Source organism: Musa acuminata, chromosome BXJ2-8 (assembly GCF_036884655.1).
Source record: "Musa acuminata AAA Group cultivar baxijiao chromosome BXJ2-8, Cavendish_Baxijiao_AAA, whole genome shotgun sequence".
Classification (NCBI taxonomy): Eukaryota; Viridiplantae; Streptophyta; class Magnoliopsida; order Zingiberales; family Musaceae; genus Musa; species Musa acuminata.
Window position 1 is genome coordinate 51,342,771 of NC_088345.1, and position 25,935 is coordinate 51,368,705.

At 38.4% G+C, this 25,935-nt stretch overlaps 4 protein-coding genes across 4 annotated transcripts; 3 read left to right on the forward strand and 1 right to left on the reverse strand.

Moving 5' to 3' along the window:
• The first annotated feature begins 1,162 nt into the window (after positions 1-1,162).
• Positions 1,163-2,928, forward strand: LOC135618274 (GDSL esterase/lipase At1g28590-like). Its single transcript, XM_065119153.1, has 5 exons — positions 1,163-1,553; positions 1,648-1,857; positions 1,991-2,139; positions 2,233-2,506; positions 2,627-2,928. The coding sequence occupies exons 1-5, from the start codon at positions 1,316-1,318 to the stop codon at positions 2,824-2,826; spliced, it is 1,071 nt and encodes a 356-aa protein (XP_064975225.1). The 5' UTR covers positions 1,163-1,315; the 3' UTR covers positions 2,827-2,928.
• Positions 2,929-3,684: 756 nt separating this feature from the next.
• On the forward strand, positions 3,685-6,747 carry LOC135620127 (GDSL esterase/lipase At1g28570-like). The gene is made up of 5 exons (XM_065122813.1): positions 3,685-4,048; positions 4,252-4,467; positions 5,124-5,272; positions 5,388-5,664; positions 6,293-6,747. Exons 1-5 carry the CDS (start codon positions 3,700-3,702, stop codon positions 6,541-6,543), a joined length of 1,242 nt encoding a protein of 413 aa, XP_064978885.1. The 5' UTR covers positions 3,685-3,699; the 3' UTR covers positions 6,544-6,747.
• Positions 6,748-11,695: 4,948 nt separating this feature from the next.
• LOC135620129 (heavy metal-associated isoprenylated plant protein 6-like) lies at positions 11,696-12,747 on the forward strand. Its single transcript, XM_065122816.1, has 3 exons — positions 11,696-11,757; positions 11,828-11,915; positions 11,990-12,747. The coding sequence occupies exons 1-3, from the start codon at positions 11,740-11,742 to the stop codon at positions 12,526-12,528; spliced, it is 645 nt and encodes a 214-aa protein (XP_064978888.1). The 5' UTR covers positions 11,696-11,739; the 3' UTR covers positions 12,529-12,747.
• On the reverse strand, positions 12,697-25,595 carry LOC135620128 (probable acyl-CoA dehydrogenase IBR3). Its single transcript, XM_065122814.1, has 16 exons — positions 25,224-25,595; positions 24,032-24,172; positions 23,576-23,707; positions 22,826-23,014; positions 21,227-21,304; positions 20,752-20,868; positions 20,533-20,631; positions 20,343-20,460; positions 19,135-19,394; positions 18,760-18,951; positions 17,554-17,696; positions 15,983-16,067; positions 15,678-15,887; positions 15,449-15,601; positions 13,427-13,531; positions 12,697-13,340 (listed from the first exon to the last, which is right to left on the reverse strand). The coding sequence occupies exons 1-16, from the start codon at positions 25,500-25,502 to the stop codon at positions 13,149-13,151; spliced, it is 2,493 nt and encodes an 830-aa protein (XP_064978886.1). The 5' UTR covers positions 25,503-25,595; the 3' UTR covers positions 12,697-13,148.
• Positions 25,596-25,935: the final 340 nt, after the last annotated feature.

Consider the following 25,935-nt stretch of genomic DNA (forward strand, 5'->3'; position numbering starts at 1 on the left):
TTCGGAAGCCCAGAAACCTCAATCTCATAATGACTTTGGAACGAAGAAGATTAGCTCGTTCTATGCTGACAAAACAACTGAGGTGGTAAGTAAATATGATGATTAGGGTTTGATGCAAGCTTTCTTTAGTGCAAGGCAAGGGTTTCTTGTGACAGTTGGGTGGGAGGGCTGCTTGCTGCCTCGTGAAAGGTAGTTGGTCTTGGTAGTTGCTGATGTGTTTGTCCTTGGACTACTTTGTTTGTACTTTTTGAGTGATAAGAACTTAGTTGATGGAGGTCACTGTAATGCCTATTGTATGCCAATAGAATGAGTGTCTTTTTGTGTAGTGTTCTTGCTTTGTCAAGTCTATTGTATGTCAATAGAATGAGTGTCCTTTTGTGTAGTGTTCTTGCAAAGAAGTCTATCCATTTCTTTTATTTAATTTCTTTTTCATTATAGTAGGACAAGACTCTTTTTTCATATTGTATTTGATGCTGAATAAAAAACACTAATTGAGAAAAAGCAACTCCATATAGGCCACTAAATGTTGGAACTCCATATTCTAAAACATGTAAATTTAAATATAAAAAAAGAACTAATATTTTAAAGAACATTAAATTCCAATAGTACATCAATTTATGAAGACTAAGTAGAATGCATATATGAAACCAGAAGGGAGCAGATTAATATCATTTCAAAACTCATTACTTTTTAGCTCGAGCTAACCAATAGTAACTATGATCACAGTGGTTAGTTAATATGAGTTTTTTTTACGTATGTTAATGGAAATAATATATATGCGTTTCAGAATAAATTTACTTGTTTTCATAAAGAAAAGGATCGATCATCATGCATGGGTTGAACAATCTATAGGGCTGGTAGTTGGATCTTTTTGGTTCTACTCTAAACATAGCTTTAATTCCACCAAGGACGAGTGGATGAGTTTGGCCTTGTTGTTTGGTGACGGGTCGCGTGCATGGCTTGATCTCATGTGGTCTTTGAGAATGAGCGCGATGGTGTAGGTCGTCTTCTCCACACGACCCATCGTCCTCTTATCTTTCGTCCACGGTCAGCATGTGAAGCTGCTCGTCATGCATGCGCACTACTGCTAACGTCGTCCTCCTTTCCCTCTATTTAAGGCGACGATTCTAATTTTTTCTGAGGAAAGTATTTAGGACAGTGATAAAAAAGGAAAGGAAAAGAGTGTTTTCGAGAATAAAGGGAGAGATCCCATGCACGTAGGAAGCAATTAACATGTCATATTGTGTGGAAACACAGGTAACCCGAGGGTGAAGACCTTCACAAGCCGTCGAAGGAGCCGCCTGGTTGCATAACAATGGCCTCCGGCAACCGTCGTCACCTCATCATAGTCATCCTGCTTCTACTGAACATCCACCACGCAAACGGCAGCTGCTTTCCGGCCATGTTCAGCTTCGGCGACTCGCTTCAAGACACAGGCAACTTCGTCAACACCTACGCCAATACCTCCGTCAGCAAGCCGCCCTGGGGGCTGACCTACTTCCATCGTGCGACGGGGCGGTTCTCCAATGGCCGACTCATCTTGGACTTCATCGGTCTGTCGTCGCACTGATCAACCACTGCTGCGTCTCATAGTTGAATGAAACTTGACGCAGTAATCGTTTTCTTGTTCTCGGATGAAACTTGCAGCACAAGCCGTTGGATTGCCGCTGGTGCCGCCGATCCGTGGAGGAGGGGACTTCTCACGCGGCGCCAACTTCGCGTTTGCAGGGGCCACAGCGCAGGACAAGTCCGCCTTGGCCGGCCTTGGGCTTGATGTTACCGGTTGGGGTAACTACTCCTTGGCCGTCGAGATTGAGTGGTTTAAGGACCTGCTTCGATCCGAGCCGTCCCTTGCAGGTGAGATTCTCGACACTCATGTTCTTAACTTAGCTTCAGATCAAAGAGAGAGAGAGAGAGAGAGAGAGAGAGAGAGAGAGAGAGAGTTCTACGAAAACTTGAATTCTTGTTCTAACAAGGGATGCATTCCCAGAACCAACCTTCTTGGGCAACTCGCTGTTCATGGTGGGAGAGATAGGAGGCAATGACTACAACGCCGCGTTGGCTCAGGACATACCGGTAGATCAGATCACGAAAGTATTTGTGCCCTCTGTGCTTGGGGCAATCAGCTCCGGGATCACCGTAAGTCTCGTAACACTTCTTGTATATGAACATGTAATCAGCTACATGTATACACGTTGCTTCGTCAAACTCACTTCACCATTTGAAAGCTAGACTTTGATCAAACTCGGCGCGAGAAACTTCATAGTTCCCGGAAACCTACCGATAGGCTGTGTTCCGGAGTGGCTCGGAAAGTTCTACAGCACAGATTCTGGAGAGTATGATGAACATGGCTGCCTCGTGTGGATGAATGACTTGTCGCTGTACCACAACAAAGCGTTGCAGGATGAGCTAAACTGGCTCATGGAGCTTTATCCGAATGTAACCATCGCCTACGCTGATCTTTTCGGATCCGGCATGAGGATGTTCGCCAATCCACAACAATTCGGTGAGCTTCTTACAGTTCCATGAATCCTCGTGTCCAAGAAATATGTTCTTGCCGCACCTCTCTTGATCAAAGGTTACTACTTACCATCGTTTTAACAGCATGATATTTATGTTGTTGCAGGCATCACAGTACCTTTTACTGCTTGCTGCGGAGGCCACGGACATGGATGCGATGAAACTGGACCTGTTTGCAGCAATCCATTAGCCTATGCTTCTTGGGAAGGATTCCACCCAACCGAGGCAACTTACCGTGCCATTTCTGATGGGTTGATCAGAGGGCCATTCGCCATTCCTTTATTGAACCAAACTTGCTCGAGCTAAACATGCAAGAAAGAAAATAAGCTCGGCCACATATTTGTATGCTGCATTTTGCCATGAAGCTTATGAGAAAGGAGTAGAAAAGTCAGTTTGATCATCCAAAAATCCTTGTTTATGCATTGCCTGGTAGAGCTTATAGTTTGGATTCCTAGAGTTCCAGGAGAACATGGAAGGTATCGAAGCAGGATAGTTAGAATCGTTTAAGTGTTCATTTTTCAGCATTGAATTAAACATATTCTTGCGGCACTCGTTCTTCATCTGCTCTTGCACTACAGGAGATGTTGAAGGACAATGTTCTTCTTGCTTCGTTAATTTGTAGGAACATTAGGACTCTGGAAATTAGTTGATTTCTGCATCAACTAGCAACATATGTTCCTAGAATAAAAATTTAGGTCACTGATTGAGAGATCAATCATGCATCACATGCTCAAAAAAATAAGTAAATGCCCAAAAAGTTTCAGTGGCCGTCGGTTCTCTCACTCTCGTGGACAAGCTGTGCCGGCCACTTCGCTTAAAGTGGTCGCCTCACGATCACGCTCAAAGACTTCTTTATTCCCTAAATTATTTGAACGAAAGGGCCCACGCGGGCCCCGCCTCTCCTCCAATAAGTGCAGAGCGTTTGGCGTACTATGCTGAAAGCGGGTATTTTTTTTATTCGTTTAGACTTCACCTACTTTCCTACTCCGCCTGTTGTTGGAGGATCCTTTGACCCCACATGCGGGTCCCACTATCTCGAATAAATCTCTGATCTCGGCTATTGTGGTTCGGTTGACCGAATACGTGCACCCGTCTTATTTGTTCCTCGGAGATTATTCGGCTTACTTGGGGTCCCACATGAATTTTCTCCAATCAGCATCCGAGACGACATTGATGTAAATGACGAACGCATATAACGCAGGTTCATCTCTTCTTCTGGATACCAAGTTCGGGGGAAAAATTGCGTTCGAGGGCGAATCGAGCCGACAAATGATTAGCTGTTCCTCCCCTCCGGTGGCCTCCGGCCGCGGCCTTCGCCTCCTCGTCGTGCTGTTCCTGCTCTTCACCGGCACGGCCGTCGGATGCTATACTTCCATCTTCAGCTTCGGCGACTCGATCGCGGACACCGGAAATGCGATAAACAGCGGCATCATTGTCGAGTCTGTCCGCCATCTTCCGTACGGCCAGACTTACTTCGGCCACGCCACCGGCCGCTTCTCCGATGGCCGACTTATCGTCGACTTCATAGGTTCTGCACTCTCTCTCTCTCTCTCTCTGTCTCTGCATTAATTGCGTTTGTTCTTGACATGAGCTTTTGGACGGTACTCAATGACTCTCCCCAATTGAACATCGATTTTCTTTGTTTTCTTCTCATCATATATAGTAAAAGGGTATGATTTTTAAGCTTACAAAGATTGGATGTCTGAGATATCAAGCTGTTGGTGAGCGCAGCGGAGGCGATGGGACTGCCGATGCTGCGCCCGTATCTCGCAGGAGGGAACGCCGAGGACTTCCGGTACGGAGCGAATTTTGCCTTCGCAGGAGCCACCGCGCTCAACGCCAGCTTCTTTGAGGACAAGGGATTTCAGTTTTCGCCCATGGAGTACTTCTTGGGTGTTCAACTTGAGTGGTTCAAACAACTACTGCCTATACTCTGCTCCGAATCAAGTGCGTACATTACCTCCAAGCTTTCGAATTTTCTGCCTCGTTTTGTTTTTATCGGATGAGATTGTAGAGTTGGTCAAATGTTCCTCGCATCAATCTCTAGGGAAAATTATTAGATTAAGTAATCTACTGAATAACATAGTAATAAGAAAAAAATACATAAAGACATTAATTGTGGATTCAGCATTGAGTACTAATGAACTCAAACTTGATTGGTTCAACGAACTCTTCCTGTTGCCTTCCTCTATATTGTGTTTTCATATTTCCCTCAAATATGAAGCAAAAAATTCACTTATTCATCATATCATAGTTTTAATTGAATCATTCATGGAGCCTTTTCTGTTTTGAACTGTGCAAAAACTAAACACATTAATTGCTTTCTAACAAGTTTAGCTTTGAACTATGATCTTGATGATAGCACTAAACCTACTCCATGACCTACAGATTTAGGCATCATATAGCTAAGCTGCAGTGACCATATTGCCCCACTTGGCCAAACTTGGTTTGAAACTTTTGCATAAATCTTTGCAAGTATTTATATAATCTCCTTGTGGAATGTTATAAGAAAATTTCTAATTCTTGGAGAGGCAGTGCATGTTACTCCAGTGTTAGATGTTACAAATTTTATATTGATCTCAATGTTTTCTATTTACTGACAGACTCTAAGGACGTATTAAGCAATTCTCTGATCTTAATGGGCGAGATCGGAGGCAATGACTACAATTATGCATTTGCTCAAAAGCAAAGCATACAAGAGATACGAACTTATGTACCAAGTGTTATCGATGCTATTCGTCAGGCAGTCGAGGTAAGTCTACTTATCTTGATATGTTAATATTCTGGCTTCTGTGTGCATTATTTTGGCATTTTGCAAGGTTTCCTAAAAGAATTTGCTCCAGTGTAACACTCATTTTGATTGCTAGGTCTTGATCCAACTTGGGGCTACTACATTGGTTGTTCCAGGGAATTTCCCAATTGGATGTGTACCAGCATATCTTTCAGATTACCAGAGCACAGTAGCTGAAGAATATGACCCACAAACAGGCTGCATAAGCTGGTTGAATGAGCTGTCTGAGTACCACAATAGCATGCTTCTGGATGAACTCAATCAGCTTCGAAAAGTTTATCCACATGCCACAATCATATATGCTGATTATTATGAAGCTGTCCTGAATATACTCCGCTCTCCCCAACAATTTGGTATGCTCTTGTTATATTATCTTGGTACCAAGATAAGTATGTTTTACCTCTCATTATTACATTATTATCACATTTGAATCGGAAACAAAGCTTAGCAACTATATTCAGCCAGTTGTTACTAAAGTACTTTGTTACTTGGAAGTGAGCTTTGTGCCACATATACAAAAGCATCTTGAAGTATTTTGTTTTAATAACTATGACATGCGTGTATAGCATCGAGTCCACACTAGCTTCCTATAATAATTTATTTCCAAAAATAAAAAGAAAAATTACCAATTTATTGAATTCTGGTCCTTTCCGTCAATATAAGGCCCTTGATCTTGCCAGGGATAAAGTAGTTTGCAAATTATGATCGTTATCATGCTAATTTTGAGACTCTAGGTATCAGAGGAACATGCATTCTTGTTGCAAAATTTGTCTCGTCATGCATCATGTGCTTCACTATCGATCCGAAGTAGCTTTCTATTAAGCATGAAACGTGTTACAATATGAGAATTCATAGCTGCAGAAGACCTTAGGGTGGAGCAATGGAACAACTTATTTGTTGGGCTAAGACACCAACTGATGTTACCCAAATATACTACTTCATCTGCGGCATTTTGAGCTAAGATCATCGATGTGGTTTCAGGATTTAAGACACCTCTTGCTGCCTGTTGCGGAAGTGATGGCCTCTACAATTTCAACTGGTCCAAAATGTGTGGTACTCAAATGTCAAAGGTGTGCAGCGATCCATCGGATTCTTTGTCATGGGATGGGATTCACTTTACAGATGCAGCTTACAGCACCATCGCTCTCAGCTTATTGGATGGACCCTACGCTTATCCTTCATTCACTGAAGCATGCACAAACTTTCAGCAGAATGCAGCTCTCTCACAATAGTATGCTGTTTCATCGACTGCTAAGTAGTTTATTAAGGTGTTCTTCACCTTGTTTGCAAGCCAATAAATTGTTATTCCCTCCAAAGCTCAACATTTTGCCCAAAAGGCAAATGTCATAAGTGGCAGCAGCTACAATATCTCAGCCATGTCCTGTCACTACATACTTCATAACATTCTATTACATCTATCAACATAATCTTTTAGATGATTTAGTTATAAACTAGAATTTTGTATTGTATCAGAGCAAGAAAGACAAAGTTCACTATCACCTTTAATAGTTTGATGGTCAAGTTAAGTATTTTTCCAGTCTAATTTTTCTCACCATCGAATTCAAACTTTTTTTGTGTTGGATTTGAGGGGGAATTTCATGTATCAATTGGAGCTTTTAGATGCTCAGTAGTTGTCTAAACTTTATAATATTTGATTGCATTAGGTCCATGAGATTCTCTCCAATCAAACCATATGTTGCAATTAAGTGGAGTTGGTCATTTGAATATATGAAACCTGTAAACTTGATTAATTGATTAGCAATTAACAGAAAAATGTTTGATATCTTTCATGTTCTCTTTCCCCTGTGTGCAGTTGTTGCCAATCCAAACTACTGAGTATAAAGTGTCTTGTTGAGTACGAAGTATCCTTTTATAGCTTGTCTAAGAGATTATGTACCGATGATTTTTTTCTCCCTTAATATAAATCAAGTTATCATAAATAATGTGTTATTTTATTTAAGTGATTAACTTTCTTGTTTGTATAATATAATTAATAAAATAATTAAAATTAATTTTTAATCAAGTGTATAAGTTAAGAATTTTATCAATCAATTAAATTATTAATTAATTTATTTCATAATGAGTGATGTGATTTAAAAAATAAATAATTAAATTTTATTTTCGTGTGTGAATCATAAAAATTAAATATTATAATTCTATCTTATATGTGAAATAAAAATAAAAATTAGATTTTTTTTTTTATGAAAAAATTTATCTTCTCTTATATAAAGGGTATTCCGAGAATTAAGGAGATCATTTACCTTTCTGTATTATATTTTAAAATATTTAATATTAAAATTAGTATAATTTATATGATGTATAATAATATTTTAATTTCAAAATTTTATGATTAATAAATAGTGATCATTTAATTATGATGTTAGAATAATTAGTTAATTTAATGTTAATAATAGTTTTAATTTCTTTAATTGGATATATTTGTATTTTAAGAAATTATGTGTGAATTTTTATGATTTAATTAGTTTTAAATTTGGAATCATGAATTTAAATTAGTTATTTCATGAAGAAGAATGAATTTAAGATTAATTATTATTTTATAATATTTTAAAGTACTTATAAAAATATTAAAATATAATTTAATAATAGAAGTCAAATTAGAGTTGACCTAAGTTAAGTTTATTAGTCAGCTCGGCCCATATGATTGGGCATGACTCAACACATATATATATATATATTTAGGTATGGTTTAGCTTGTGGTTAGACATGACCCAATCTGTGTGATCAGGTATGACCCAATGGGTAGGTACAACCTAACACATTTGATCAGACATGACCTAACTTATGTAGATATATACAACTCAACCCATATGATTAGGCATGATCCAACCTATGTGATCAGGTGTGGCTCATCCCATGTGGCCATGTATGTCCTAGCCCATATAGCTAAGTATTGTCTAACCTATCTAGTTAAGTATGATCAAACTCATGTGGCTAGGTATAACTCAGCTCATATGGCAAGCATAACTCAACTTATGTAGTGAGGTACAATGCAACTTATGTGGTCAAACATAACCCAACTAATATAACCAAACATGGTCTAGCTCATATGGCCAAGTACGACCCAGCTCATGTGACCAAGCGTGACCCAATCTATGTAGCTATGCATGACACAACCCGTAAGCTAAGCGTGATTAACTTTAGCGATAAGGCTTAACTCAACTTGTGAGTGAGGCTCAACCTAAGCTGTGAAGTTATGCTCATCTAGTTATGCATCGTCGCCCTTCTATCCAACCTATTGTATCTCAACCTAACATGTAACTTGAGATAGGTATGTGCGATGCATGTAACCTGTTCAAGACTCAGGTCAGTTGGTTCGATTTAGGCTAGCACTATATGATATAACCCAGTTTCTTCTTCCTTTATTGGTGTAAGTTCGTTACTTAACTGGATTAGATGAGTTTGCTTGGTTCAAGCTGATTCAAGATGATACCAATCAACTTGATCAGTTGAAGCCCACTAAACCTGATTGAAATTAAATAAATTTAAATTAAATTATGTATGGTTTCAAATTAATCATAAAAATAATTTTTATGATTTTTCAAAGATTCCTATGGTTATTATTATGTTTACATCACCCTAGTAAGAAGATTTAATTTTTTTAATTAAAAAATAACAATTGTAGAGACATTGATTTGAATTCAAAGATACAAAAAAAAAAATCTTTGTAAATTATGAATAATAAAATAATATATATTTTTTTAAATAAATCTGAAATATGACAGATTAAGCCTAAAATTTGCACCATGATTGGAGTACTGCACGATAAAGTTACAGTGATTTCATAATTTAGCATAGGTTTGTGTCATCTCATTCAAGAACATATTACTACTGCCATACAGGAGACTGTAAATGACATCTCGGCAATCAGTGCTCATAGGAGAAAGGAGGAGCTCAGAAAACCACAACATCGAATGTGCTTTCTTTATTACAGAACCATCACCTTGTCTTCCTCCTCGACGTCGCCTTGTTCCTTTTGTTGCGATCTCTGCCAACCATGAACATGATCACCACCGCGGCAGCAGCCACACCTACCGTGCAAAGAGTTCCCACACCGGCCAATCTCCACATCGAACAAAAGCCATTGCAGTCATCAGACATCTCCTGCTCCAAATACTCCCCGACAAGGGCTTCATCTTCTTCGCTGACAACGAAGCTGGACGGCGGAGAGGACTCCTTTTCTTCCGGTTCCTCAAGATCGGCGGCCGCTTCCGGCGCAATCTCACGTGAAGTCGCTTCTGCATCGTGCTGAATCCACTCCTTTGTTGTTCTTGGGTAGCCTGCAAAGTAGTCGGCATCGATGCCGCAGGTTGGTGGGAAGAAATAAGGTTGCTGGTTTGCATTGAGGAGGCCATTCTCGGTGAGCAACTCCCACTCCTCCAACTCCATACTGGAGGATTCTGAGGTTTCCTACATAAAAGGAGAGTAGAGATGGATGAAAAAAGAAGATGCATGGCATGATGTTATATATTGTGCAAATGCTGCTACATGGTTGGTATCATTATGCAATGGAAGTCACTGCCAGACCTCTTCATCCTAGAATTCTTGGTGCATGTTTTTGGTTGCAATTATGTGTAAGGAGTGGCCTCCATGCATCTATCTATCTATCTATCTATCTATCTATCTATCTATCTATCTGTACTCACTAAGAAACTTCCTGAAAGGAAATGAGACCACTGTGACATCTACTACTCCTTCATATATATCAACAAATTATTTCTTATTTGTTTCAACACTGGAGTTTCTTGGAAGCTTTCCATTATTTTTGCCATTTCTTTAACAATTGGAATTATGATGACATGATTGTTGTATGAAGACCCACAAATGCTAAACAGAAATGATAGGGAGCAATTCATGTTGAGAAAAAGGCAAAAACAATAATAACAACATAACATTTTATATAATTGCATTAGCACATATATATATTACTAATCAAGATGTTTATGAACAAAGTTCCATGTTGATAAATGCATAAGGCAAATATTTCTAAGAATACATACAAATACAATTTTCATTTACCTACCTTGATCATATCACAGATCATTGATCAAGAAGAATAAATAGGATGATCCCACTTCTCAATAATAATTCGTGGAGCAGAATGAAACATATGGAATAGGACATTGGATTCCTGACATGAATGGATGACCTTAATATAATATGATAATTATGATGAAGAAAAAATTTTGCTATCAACTATAATAAAATAGTTGTTCTTAAAATGAATTTAAATCAAACCAAATCACATTTGACTTAAAACCGATCGATCGATCGATCCGTAACGAGAGTTTGGGTTCCAATTAAACACGATTAGTTCGACAACCTAATCCACAGGGTTTAAACTGAGATCAAAATTTGACATTATTTACGAAAGAACAAAAAAATAAAAAAGAGAGGAGGAAGATGGGAATCTTTTTAATGAAAAAGTCAGCCTAAGAAAAGCTGAAGACAAAACTTTGTTTGGTTGTCTCTGTTGAAAACAACAGCAGGTTGAGCCATCAACTGCCATTTTCATTCTGTGATTGCTTTATTATGCCATTGCAAAAGCGAAAATATGTTCTTAAACTTCAATCTGTCGAGACTAAGTTCTCGAGGTATAAATGTTGACCTCACTACTGTAGGATAAGCACAGGCATTTTTTGATCATGGCAGAGTCATTGTCACCCTTTCCATGACAAGAGATGCTTGTCTATTGGCATAAGTTGCAGAATAAATTAGTCAAAATCCAGACCACATAGCAGGGAATGAATGTTTCACATCAATCAAAAGCAGAAAAGAAAAGGGAAAATTGGGCTGCCAAAGCCATTAGTTTTTGTACCAACCTGAAATCAGTCAGAAGCCTCATTAGAAGTGACATAGTTTGAGAGGCATTAAGACTTCTTATCTCTACTAGATCAAACAATGTTTGGAATAGAATGTACAAGAAGCTTTGGAATTTGATATGGATTTACTCAAAAGATGCTTCTAATTCTTCTATTATGGGTTTACTTTACATTCTGCCTGTTGAGGGTGGTCGATAACCATTTACATTCTTCTATTTGATCGTGTGTCGATCTGCCAATATCGATTAGCTAATTGATGAAAGAAATGTGGCAATGGTGCTCACCAAGAGCCGAACACAATAGGTTCCTCGGTATCAGAATGACTCGTGGGGAGAATATTGTGTTCATTCCTCCAGCAATGGATATTGCCCAATTGCCTCTCAGAATTGCCACTTGCTCTTTGCCTTTTTCTATTGTGCTCGCTTTACTTTTGTGGTCGGCCGAGATAATACAGTGACCGAGCCAAAGCAAATTCTCTCGAGGTTGCCCCACTCGAGCTTCGGAGCCTCTCCAAGTGGCATCCTCTTCTTGGGTACAAATACGATGCTATCCCTCGTCCTCTTCCTCGGTCTCCAAACGAGCTCTCACATGGCTCCGGCACTCGAGGTAGGTCAGCTCAAATTCGTGGTGTCTTGAAAGGATTCATGCACTGAGATGTGCTGTGTTGCACTCGCAGGCCAGATCGCCGGTCACGGAGTTGCAGGTCCGGATGGACTGCGGCGGCTGCGTGCACAAGGTCAAGAAGGCAGTGCACAGCGTCCATGGTAATGAATCACGTCGATGGTGAGAGAGAAGAAGGTTTGGGGTGATGGTTGCTGACTCTTGTGTCACTGATCAGGAGTGCATGACATCCACGTAGACTTCGCCCGGCAGAAGCTGACGGTGGTGGGGAGTGCTGATCCGGAGATGGTGGTGAAGGCCATCAAGAAGGCGGGGAAGTTCGCCACCATCTGCTCCCACTCGGAACCAGCTGCCGAGCCCGGCGGGTCCGAGCCGGCGGCCGACGCTGCTGACCAGCCTCCAAGCGAGTCTCCTCCGGAAACACCGGAAGAGCCACCTAAAGATGCTCCCCAAGTGACCCCATCCGCGGATGTCAAAGACGAAGCAGCAGAACCAGAAGGCGCGGCGGAGATCCATATGGTGCATCACTACCCGTACAGCTTCGTCCACAGGGAGCCGTGGAGCCATGACCCCTCGGGCGCGCATGAGATCAGATACGAGGAGCCTTTTGTCATGCACAGCTACGGTATCAGCAGCGGCCATAGGCCGCATCCTTACGTATCGGCTGCACGAGACATGAGGTACGGCAGCGGAGATGGAAGCCAGATTGCCACTATGTTCAGTGACGAGAACCCAAATGCCTGCACCATAATCTGAGGTCGCAGAAGAATGAACGACAAGAACGATTCAGAATCCAAAGACAGCAAAGAAGTTGGCTCAAAACCATGTAAACTAAGAACATATATTAAGCATCGAGGACAAGAAGAGATGCTCAGTTCGTCCTGGAACAAAAAGTATGACGTTATTGGTGAGATAAGAACTAAATTGACTTCATAATAACCAGTAATATATTGAAGCTGGAGGCAGCGATGTGAATTGCTACTGCTCGTGTTGATGAAAGCCGAAGCAAATCTTGCAGCAAAACACTGAGGACATCACAAACTTATCTGAACTAGTCAACAATACATGTATGCATATGGTAATGGATCTATGCAACCTCCACAACCCTCCCTGTCTGTCATTGGAATCATGTAAAGTTTCTCTGGAAATATTCGTCACTAAATGGACCTGAAAGCTACTCCAATTATTACAAATCATATAATTATTTGCATTGTCCACAAGCTCCGAATTCTTAAATGTAGTCGGATAGTAGTCAGCAAACTCAAGCAACTGGAGTACTATCTCTGCATCAAACCTAGTGGCCACTTTTCGATATTATGTAGACTACATCCCTTGCAGCTGTGCTTGTGTGGCATGAGTTGCAGTTCTATAAACTCCTACAGCTTGGCTCTTCGAAGTTCCAATTTGGCTATGGTTCCCAGATGAACTTCGTCTGGGCCATCAGCAATCCGCAGAGTCCGAGAAGTAGCCCATAAATGTGCCAGAACAGTGTCCGATGACAAACCAGCAGCACCGTGGACTTGCATTGCAAAGTCCAGCACTTTCAGGGCCATACTTGGTGTGGCTACCTGCGACAAAGATGAGTAGTACCAGTACTTTTATACTTTTGTCATTCCAGATGCAAATTATTCCAAGGTAGCTGTCATCATTCTACCTTGGCCATGGCGATAGTTCCACGAGCTTTCTTGTTCCCAAGTCGATCCAGCTGATCTGCTGCTTCAAAAACCAAGAGTCTCGCTTGCTCCAATTCTACTCGGCACTATGAAAAACAAATGACAAATTTGTAAGATCTTAGGGATGCATCGACAAGGACATTTTATCTCAGATGTCCAAAATGATAGAAAATGGCAATAACAACTTTTTTAACATAGTTTTCACAAAAATAAAAACATAGTTTGTACTGGCTTGGCAAATTGTCAGTCGGATCAAACATTAGCAATGATGATTTTTTTCCATTTCTTAATTATTATTTTTCCCAATGATAATGACAGCATAGGTTGGCACATATCGATCCGACAATTCATTTAGTATTTGGAAGAGCTTACATGTTTTACATATATATAGGATAAAACAAACTTATAAAATCAAATGGACTGGACGGCTGGACCGAAAAAATCAGGAACAGTACCCTGAACTGGTTCGCCATCCAAAACTTGAAAAGCCTGAAAATCACGTAACTTGTTATTTATTAGCAAAGATACTTGAATTTAACCCAAGGGCACTTGAGTCTTTTTATATAAAAAAAGAAAGAGAAGGAAACCATATTATATTCATTACCCTCTCATCCCTTCAATGTGTATGTTTTGTTCCTATCATCCTCTTTCACTATATTAAAGATTATTTTTCTATTTTATATTTTTACATAACCTATAAGTATATGTCACTTTTCAAAAAGAATTATAAACCTACAACGTGACCAGTTGACCCACCAATTCCACAAATGACCAAGTGATCCAAGACTCAATGCATTGATAATCCGGTTCGGTTATGATAACTGTCGAACAAAGTAACAAGCAATTTGTATGTTTTAGTATAGCACATGAGGCACCAGCAGAAACCATTATATCTAACATAATTGCAGGTGAGTGCTTGAACCTAACCTTTGACAAAGACCATTGATGGGCCAAACTGATGGGCAACAAGATGAGTTTTATAATGTTTTGATAATTAAAATGCTGGAAAGTTTATAATAAGCTACTCCCAGAGATCACAAGAGCACGAACATGAGCTACAATTTTGTAATAGGTGACTAAGAAGTATCCACAATAACAAAAAGAATTCTAAATAACAATGTGAATGAGGATTTAATAAATATCGATAGGTTTCAAAATCAAAGTAATACAGTCACTAAATTGAGTGGTGTTTTTGAAGAAGGGGCTTGAAAATCTTATCCTATAGTAAAGGTAGTCCTCTATGACAAATGGCATGCTTAATGAACTCGAGAACCACCAAGGTTAGCAACTAGTTTCGTCCATGTATTGAAGCAAAGGATCCTGCATGGGGATGGCGACAGGTAACACTTAAACAATTGTGATACCCTTTAATCAGGTACGAGACAGAATTTGTGTGCAAAAGATATATCCAAGTCAAATTCTGGTCCAGCTTTGGGTTAGAATAACCTACCTATTGTCATTTCTATCATCAGGCAGGGATGGCAGGGATCAGGTTTTTTTGAGCGACCAGGTCTACCTTATGTACTTAAACCGGGTACACATACCCTTTAATTGGATTTGAAATGAGTTTGGGGAGGAAAGTGTATATCCAAGTTGGGTCAACATTGAGGTTTGGGTACCTAGATAGCTGGTTGGGTTCAGGTTTGGGGTTGGATAAAAATTGCGGATACCCAATCCACTGCCATATAAAATCCTCCTGCACATAATATGAATAAAGTAAATGGACTTTGAATCTACCTATGTTTAATCATCTTGGTGAATTACATGCCCATATGCTTAAAGTACATGCAAGTATGTGACCATAAAGAAAGTATTTTTTTCACATAAAGACACTTGCACTTACATCTTAACAGTGGTCATACTTGTTTCAAGATAAGCAACTTCACAACAATAATCCAGTTAACATCCTTTTTTTATATTTTTGAATTTTCATTCCTCCGGCACAAGATATCATATAACAAATACAATTCTTAACCCAAAAAAGAGTATCAAGGAGAAAGTACCTTGGCAAGATCTGACAAGAAGGATCCCTGCTCAGCTATCAACTTTCCAAAGACTCTCCTTCTGAGTGCTCTGTCAACTGTCATTTGCATACCACGTTCTGCTGCCCCTATGAGTCTCATGCAGTGATGTAATCTGCCAGGACCAAGTCTACCCTGAAAATGTGAAGATGTGAAGATATCATGCAAATGTGAATATTCTGTGACAAATTCATGATGGAATGATGCTTACTTGTGCTATCTCAAATCCCCGGCCTTCCCCAAGCAGGATATTCTTCACTGGCACGCGGACATTTTCAAAAGTTATTTCAGCATGCCCGTGAGGTGCATCATCAAAACCGAAAACTAGTAACGGCCTTCTTATATGCACCCCTGGAGTATTGACATCCACTAAGATCATTGATTGCTGCTTATGCATAGGAGCAGAAAAATCTGTTTTTCCCTACATGGTTTTTTGTTTCAAATATTAAGATACCATAAAAAGAATAATAGTATCATTCTAGTCTTGAACAACATGATAGTGATATCAAAACTTACCATTACTATTAGAACTTTGCACCTAGGATCCATTGCTCCACTTGTCCACCACTTCTTTCCATTTATGATGTAAAAGTCACCTTGCCTATGTCACATTTTTGGAAACATCAGTTCAAAGTTGAAATTTCAAAACACATCATTTCGTGTTAAATACATCTTAAGACAATAGCCAATCAAGAAGATGGAAAGAAAAATGGATGATAAAATTTACGAAAAGCATGGTCTCGGAGCAAGAGAAAGAGATGACCATAAACTTAAAGATAAGTAATGTTTAAGGATAACATGGAAAGCCCATATGAGTATTACTTGCATATATATGTTCCAGGTCATGAATTATATTATAGAATATAGAGGAACACAATCTTTAACCTAGAAGAAGTCACTGAACTGGAAGAAGCTGATAATTGCAGGGCCTAACTACAAGCTATTAGATACTGTATAATTGTTTAGTTTGGAGGCTATTTTTTTCAGTTCTGAGGACAAGAAAGTGATTTGTTGAAAGGATTTTCCATATATTCACTCACTTGTCTAAGGTTGTTGTCAACTACCTTCAATGAATGAAAGTGATTGACCAAAGGGCGCTCCGCAGAGCAGTGGATGATTTCAAAATTCGACAGACTTTTGAATATACAACACGACCTCTTGTGGGCTGTGAATTCACCTACCCTATCTTGAAGTAGATTCCACGATTCTATCCTTCCTGTACCAACCGAACTTTGTGCTTCAACCACATTTGAACTTTTTCCTTAATTCTTACATGTAACAATTGACTATGGTAAAAGCCCAATTAAGCTCCATATATCAATTAGCTAACATATGAAACGAATGGTTAATCCTGCACTATTTTTATCTGTTATGCAGTACTAGATTTACACATAAGAAATAAATAAAAGGTTCTTTTGATACATCTGTTATCGAAGTAGAAATACTATAAAATTTGGAGATCAGATTTGAACACTCAAAGGGTTTTACATATATCTTTTAAGACTGAAAACAACAATATGACCACAGTTGCAGCAGAAGACAGCAAAAGCAAGGAATAACAGGGAGGTATTCTGGTGTAGAAACTCTCTCTCTCTCCACACACACACAACAAGAAAAAGGCAGCATCCACCAAAGCACACCTTTCATTGAAGCAATCTTGTGTAAACAAGAAGTCGTGCTTCTACATTCTGTATAATACTCAACCAACATCCTCTATCACATACTATTAATCGAAAACAAGAATAGATATGATGTACGTCTGTTTTTTCCTGTAAGACATAACACATCTGCTTCAACTTCTTCATTCACTGAATGTCAATATTTTTCCAGACTAATTCATCCTAATAAGATTTTGATGATATACACATTGATTGTAATAAAAATGGAGATGAATGGCTCTTTAACAGAGAATGTAAACTTGCCATGTGGCAATTAACCAAAAGACAATAACAAAGAGAAGCATGTAGCATTAGCTAGAGACAAAAAAAGCCAAGCCCAACAAAGACACTGAGCACTCTGTTGAGGAAAACATGTTCAAACAATAAATAAGCAGTCTGGACAGAAAAAAACTTGCCAGTGAATATTACCTAGTGAGTGAGCATTCAATGTTGGTTGCATCGGAAGATGCAACTTGTGGCTCAGTCATCGCAAATCCAGACCGAATCTTTCCTTCTAGTAGAGGAATTAGCCACTCTATTAGTTGTTCCTTAGTACCGTACCTCAATAAAACCTGAAAAAAGACAATACTGGAACAGAATAAATACCTTGGTCTCTTACCATAGCATTGTCAACCATATTTTGGCTTAGCAAAGTTTTTGATATTGCTAAAATTATTGTTGCCTGCTTATAATACATCTTCCTGTTAAGAAGAAAGGACAGCTGAAGCTGACAGCATTCATTCAGAAATTATGCAAATACTATTATGACACTGCATAATTACCATAAACACTAGATGAGTTTGCTTCTTGGCCTCTTGATTCAGAATACATAATGGACAATTATAGAAAAAGAAATTATGATAAACCATGATGAATTATTATTAGCAAGTTATAAGTTCAAATCAGAGCAAATTATGCTTGATAAGCAAATATTAAGAAAGTATCTCAACATTCACCTTCAAAAATTCAAGATATTTAACAAATTCCAACAACTTAGGTCCCTTCATCAGTCAAGGATTCAACCTTAAATTCATAATTTATCATCTCGATATGCTGATTTGTGATGATGTAAAGGGCGTACCTAGTGCGCTGGCTTGTGATTATATATCATAATTAATTTGATTATTAAGTTGATTATCTGGTATGAGTCATCCGTACTGTGCATGGTTTCTCCATGAAAACAATCTTGCTTTTTCTGTTACCATCATTCGTCAATCTTGGTTTCTCCATGCTAAAGCCATATTGACATGCCTACATTTAGGTATTTCTTGATCATTCTTAGGTCTAATAAATTTCACTGTGACCCTAAATCTTGTAACCTCCAGCCTAACACCTATTTTCTTCATAAACATGGCTACCGTTGGCCACCTAACAGTAAATCATAAATTTTGACTTACACCAGCAGCGTTCTTTAAGATTAAAAGATGTAATGCATAATGTGCTTCATTATACAGTAAAAAATTAGTAACAAAGCAAAAAAGATCCAATAGTATTATATATAAATATATATTACTAATATACATGCAAAAATATGTATGCATATACTGATTAGACTGAAGTAAAATATTCGCACTATAACAAAGGAAAATTTATAAGACTATAGAACGGAAATAACCTGGATGAGTATCACACTACCTCCATATTTCCTGTGTCCGGCGCACCACAGTTGAAAATTTGTGGTGCCCAAATTGAACGGCCCATAATCTCACACAAGTATCCATACTCAAGATTCGAAAGTCCAGCACCTATCAAGTTACTATTCGAAGCTCCAGTAGAAAAATATTTTTCTTCTTCAAGCAGCTTTCTTGCCCTAGCAGCACTATCTAACTGCAAATGCATCAATGTGATATGCAACTGAAACAAAACACTAAATAATCATATGGAAACCAGAAAAGAAGGTATCTAACAATAATAGAAAGCAATAGATCCTGACCACCAAATTGCATCACATTTCTTGAAAATATTCTTAAGAATATTAGTGAAGTAAAAAGATAGAACATAAAGCCTTACTGGAATCCACAAGTTCCAGAGGCCTTCCTGCTTTGCTAACTCTTTCAACTTTTCTTCATCTGGATGAACTGTCCAACGCTGACTTGATTGTGCAAGTCTATAAAATTCACTCTCATTTTGGTATACATGATCTTGCATAAACTTTAACAATTTCTTCCTAAGCTCCAAAACCTTTTGACTAGGCACAGAACATCCCTGCTCCTTCATGGACAGTGAATGGTCATCTTCTAACCTTTGAGTTGCTCCTTGACTCAAAATTCCTGAAGACAGTATGCAAATAAACTTCTACATAATGGCAAGGAATAAATTTAGAGCTAACGGGATACTGGTATGGAATTTTGCAGACTAACAAGAAAGATTCAAGCAAGTGCCTCTATTAAAAATCTATTATTTATTCTAGAATAAGCTATTCAACTGTAATAACTATCACCAACTTTAAGATTAATACGATATATTCATTATAGGAGTAAATATTAATATTCAATAATACCTTAAAATTTTCTATTGCAACAATTATCTATCATACATATGGCACACAAAAAGATCCAAAACAAATTTGCTAGTAGTTTTAAAGAGAACAATGGGTCTAAAGTTGTGCTTCTCTAAACTTCATGCAGATGACATGTTGGACAATGAAACGATGACATGAAAATGACTATTTGAAGAGAGCACCCGTTGGATTTGGAATTAATCTCAAATTCAAAAGCATCTCCCCTTTTGTGATGATTCCCTTGAGAGATGAAGGGCTACTATATATTCTCCCCTTTGTATTGTGTGGTAGAGGACAGTGATAATTAACATAGTAGCAGTGAACACCCAACATTATAGCTTATGGCAAATGACAAACACAACAATAGCACGTCTCCTCTATTTCATATATATAGTCATATGTTTTTTATTTCTCTTCTTTGGCATCCTTCTTGCCAGCCTCCTACATGTCACCTTTCTTCTTTTTCGAAAATAGAATTTATTTATAAGATAGAAAAATCAGTATAACCTTCAAATAATCATTAAAGTCCATACAAACTTAAACGTCTCAATAATATAATTCATGTTCTCCCAAAGCCACATGTGACCATCCTGAAACAAAATCATAGAATATGCAGTATGACAAATTTCCATATTAACATAAGTTCCTTATGACAGTAGGATTCTGGTAGTCAATAATGTCCTATTCATTCATGCAGAGGGAATCATATCAAAATTACCCAGTGGAGGCTGGTCAGGAAGAACAGACTCTCGAGTAATATATGCCCAGGCAGAATCAACTAAGACATTAGCCATCTTTCCAGCATACCGAGCACGCTCTCCACCTGAAGCATTACCCTGTATTTGTTCAAAACTATTACAGACTTATTTTTCAAAATGTCCAAACTTAATGATTTCTGATGCTAATACCAGAGTCCATCTATGATATACTCCTGCATAAATAGATGCACCACGGAACAAAGAAAACGCCATATAGAACTTCCATTCTCGAACTGGCCAGGGCCTTCTCTGAATTTCATCGATTTCAGGTGAGCAAACAAATTAATGATACCTCAAAAAAATGCAATGAAAATCGATGAAGCTACAAGCCTACAACATGTAGAAAAAAACTGTCAAAGTAATGCTTACAGCTGCAGAGCAATATACTGCCAAGTATTCCACCAAGGAAGGAATGCCTTCTGGGATGCCACTAAACTCAAGTCCATATGATTCACATTCTCCCAAAGCCACGTCAACAATATACAGCTGTACAATTATCATCAATAACTTCTGATTTTAATCAATGACATTGTCAAGCTTTGTACCCATTTTGAATCTTTTAAATCCAAAATTTCCAAGTATCCCATATTCCTTAGTGATGACTCAAATGGTTCAGGAAGCTTAAAGAAATATATTGTATTGCTACTTAAAGATTATATATGTCCCTGTCATGTCTAGCTCCCCTGGTTTATATTAGTAGTACAAGATGTGTAAGCCGTTTTGTATCTGTGACAACTGATACTATACAATCTGAGTTAAAACCATTTTCATGAAACATTCGAAGCTCATAAAAGCACAAAATAACAGAGATTTAACAATATAATGTTCGTAACAAGCTACTGACCAAGGCACTGTATGCAACATCACACATTTGGTTCCCTAAAGTTGATAGTTCCCAGTCAAGAATGCCAATCACTTGATCCTGCAAAAAAAGAGGATACTCATTCTTAACCCATTATGCAATTTGTTGAATGCTGCGTGTTTTCTGAACAAAAATGAAACATTGGACAATAAATTGCTAGTTATGAAGCTATATAATATAGACAAACTTTTCATCCTTTGGTTTTTGTTTGTAGAAAAGATCAAGGCATGACATGAAAAATCAGTCTTTCTACTTTATATTGTAGCTACAATGCACGCAAAGTTACACAACTTTTTTAACTCTCTTTAATGCTTTACTATTGATCAGTACATCGACCATACATGAGTTACAATGCTAATTTCATCCCTTATAATTCTGAGATCAGCCCCTTGGTGGCTGGCCCATTATTGGGTTCGACCTACCCCAGAAAGGGCCAGAAAGGGCCAATTGAAGACCAGAGAGTCCAAATTTGGTCCTGACACTCTGGTAGCAGTATGATAGATTTGTAGGTCCATATGGACTGTTCCTAGTCCTGAAAGCACTCCTGAGAGAAACTGAAGATTTGGAGGCCAACAGCAAGACCTTGACTTGTAGGGAAGAAACTGAACACAATGCATTGATAAAAGTCAACCCTTGATTTGGAAGGTCGACCAGCACTGTAAAGATTGCAAGCCATGTTACAAGGGATGAAGACAAGGGGTTCATCTAGGGCAGGACAACAGGCAAGGCTTTCGTACAGGTCTAATCCTAATAAATCTAGGACTAAACATACAAATCTGAATATGCATGTGGCCAGTAAACAAATATAAATACTTGATTATTTTATTTCGAGCACAGAAAAAGCTTTCTTCTATCTTCAATTTGGCCTTCCAGAGCAACCTTACTCTGTCAAAGCAAAGGATCCCTAGTTAAAAGGGGTTGTTTAAAATGTTAATGTGTTTATGTGATGTATGTGCACAAGATAAGATTCTTTTTATTACTAATCCCACATTTATTCATGCTGCTCATGTGATTCAATTAAAGCAAGACTTGGCACAATAATAAGGTTGCTCCTATGCAATATAGGAGAACATGATTCCAGTCATGAAAACAACCTCTTTACTTCTAGACCTAAGATTGTGTACATTAACTCTTGTGAGATATCATATTGGCACGAGATTGGTGGATTGGTTTTGCCCTTTCTACTTATAAGTACTTTTATATAGTTATGAATTCTATTTTACATTTATGTGAGCAGATTCATCAGAATTTAACACATGGAAATGCAGTATCTTTCTATAAAACAAGGAAAAAAATAAATAAATATCCAGAACAATCATATTTACAACATATATGTGCATAAGGTGGACCGAAACAATATCAGTTAAAATAACAGGGCTCTGTTTACAGCTACCCATAGAATAAAGGATATCATGTTTATCCTTACGAGAACCAAGAGTCATGTAAAGCAAATACCTAAATCTTTCCTCTAGAGGCTTACTTTTCAACTTGTTGATCTAGCATAGTTGTATAAATAAATTGTGATACAAATTGGAATTAAAATGCATATATTCTAGCTGATCAGAAACAAATTTTAAGAACCTTGACAGGGTGAAAAACTAGATTATCGATTCGATAGTCTCCATGAACAAGCCCAGTTCCTGATGCTCCTAAAGAATCTTCAGCAGGGATATTTTCTCTGAGCCAAACAACCAGATCAAGCATTTTAGGATTTCGATCAGGTTTCCCTTGACCAGTTGAAGCGAGATACTGTTTTCCCCATCTTTCCACCTAACAGACAAAAACATCATCAAAGCATAAATAAGGTTTTACATCTTTCCTCATTTTTACAGTTATGTAGTTCAATCTAACAATAAACTTCATTAATCTTAGAAGGGAAAGATACCAAACATAACAATCTCTCAAGAACAGAAAAATGAACAGAGTTGTTAGAACCATGGAGCAGTAAGAGGTCCTCAAGGCACCAAGCCAAAATCTTAGGCCTGCAACTAAGTTAGCAGGTTGGAACAACTATGATGTTATAGTATGTATTGCAGCTTCTGTCACAGGTAGTATCCAGCATGACAAGTGGTTCTGATTCATATCAAATTGAACTTGAAAAGCTTAACATCTTTAGAACATAACTTAGTGCTTTGTAATGTAAAGCTAACAACTGTTGTACGAGCAAGCATATCATTCTGAGAAATAACGACACCTTGAGGGAAAAATAAAAAGAATTCCTGCACAACATGCAGACTAGCTTATCTTGTAGAAACTTTTCTTGAATGCTCAAGGATCTGGTTTAGTATTAGTTCCATATTCAAGCTATTTAAACCAGCCAAATGACATCACCTGTCTCTTGCAATAGTTGTCTCTCCTGCCAAACTTTTGCAACCCAATCGAATCCACATCAACTTTGTGTAAAGAAGCTAGAGTTTTCGCAGTAGCTTGATATATAACCTTCCTCCTTTCTGGGCTCAGTCCCTGAACATGAATAGTTGCAGATTGATATAAAAATTCAAAAATAAGGCAACTCACGAAATGCTAAAGATAAAGATAGATGGTGCTTTTCGAATTTTCTCCCCAAATCGAAACATCGAAGAAGATCATCATGTGCAAGCCTGCAACCATTCTTGGAAGCAGTTTAGACTTAAATTCACAAGATACTGCTTGCACAACCCAGGTGTTCCATTCATATGTGATGCATACATGAAACAGTTAAAATTATTTTTTTCCCTCAGAAAATATTTGAAAGTGACAGATAATTATGTGAACTACACATTAAGCAACAATAGAAAGTTAACCTACTGGTAACTTATTATCCATGAAAATCCGTCCCTCCAAGTACTCCATAATGTAGAAAGATGTACCAATTATGCTTGTATCATTGCACAAGCAGAAAACCTTTGGAACAGGAACATCTGTGTGCACACCTAAAGCCTTGAGAACCTGTACAGAAGCAAAAACAAAGACTGATGAAAATCAATTGGGTGATCCTCCAAAACACAAAAAAAGAACAGCCAACTAACAAATGGCCATTCAATGCATGGCACTAGAACATATTGCTAAAAGTAAAACTTTCCAAGTTAAAAGTAAACACTCAAAGATATCATTGTCCAGTTCATCCAAAAGCCCACACACTTAGCAACTATCTCTTAAATATGATGCACAAAAATACCTAGCCATTAACATGGACAAAGTTTGGAAATAAGTAAGGTCTTGCAGCAGTGACATTGTGTTCTGACTATAAAATCCAGGAAACAACTTGAAAAAGCAGGAAGAGCATTAGAAGAAATCATTTTAGATAAACAGCTCTTAAAACAATTTGTTTCCTAAGAGTAAATGACTCTTAGAGACATGTGAGCATATCTATTTACAAGAAATATTTGAATAAACAACTTCCACTCAAATAATTAATTAGCCATAACCAAGATTTATCCAAATTGGACCATTCAATCTTGTACGGAAAGAAAAAGAAAAACCAAAACACATGCATTGGAAGCTAAAAAATCATCCTGTGTGTGATTTACAACTATTCAAACGTTTCTTCATGCTCATAGAGCTTCCGTAAAGTACAGGCATAATAGGCGGATCAAACCAGCCTGCGAGAATTTGTTTCCTTCCTTTTTCTTTCTTCTCTAACTATCAAATAAAGAAGCACAAAAAGTCAATATTATGAACATATTAACCCTAAAAGTCAAATCTACCCTCTTTCAAAAAATTCCAGAAATAAACCGTCAGACAGACGAACTCTCTTCATAAATCGCACTCGTCCAATTCATGAAGCAAGATTCTTCTTTTCCAAAAATCAGACATTTTAAAAGCCCAATTGCTCTTGCACGCCCATGCCAACATATCCTATAAATCTTACAACGAAACGTAAGCATAAACGAGCAGATCGCATTCATCCCGAAGGCAAAGTTCGCTCCTTTCCTACTAATATTTAGTAATAACAGATCTACCTATTTAACCAACAAACGAAGCAGAAGGAAAGCTATACCTGAAATTCCCTCTCGACGGCATGGGCGGACTCGAGGAGAGCACCAGGAGGCTTCTTTCTCAGAACATAGCGCTTGACGACGCCGGGGGATCCATGGGAAGCGACCTCCAAACAGAAGGTCGGATTGGATTGGCCATAGCCGAACTGGGAGACGCTGAACTTAGCCGGCGCTGCGGGTAAGCCCGCCACGTTGGCGGCGGCATAGCGGAGAAGGGCCGCCTCGTCGAAGCGGTGCGCCGGCTGCACCGACCGGAGGAGATCCGACGTCGAGAAGGCCATCGCGACGTAGCAATCGAGAAGCTCGAGGGATTCCGGGGAGGGTAAGCGGGAGCACGGCCACCGAGGTGCGTCACGTTCTTTGGTATGCGATCGTGAAATTTAATGGGGAGAAATTAAAGGCACTGACAAGCTGCCGCGTGGGCTTCTCTCTAGCGACAAGCTGTAATATAATATATAATATATATATATATATATTAAAAATATATATATATATTACCGTCATTGTTGAGCTCGAGTTATACGAAAATACCATCTTATTTTTACCTCCATCGTATCCATAATAGTCATCATCCATAACCCTCGTACGAGGATCGTTATTATCGTCATTGTTGACCTCGCCAGCCCTATCCCTACATGCCTCGTCAGCAACCCTTACACAGGGAAGTAAGGGGTGTGAGAGACATTATTATTCACTCATAATTCTCGTCGTCAT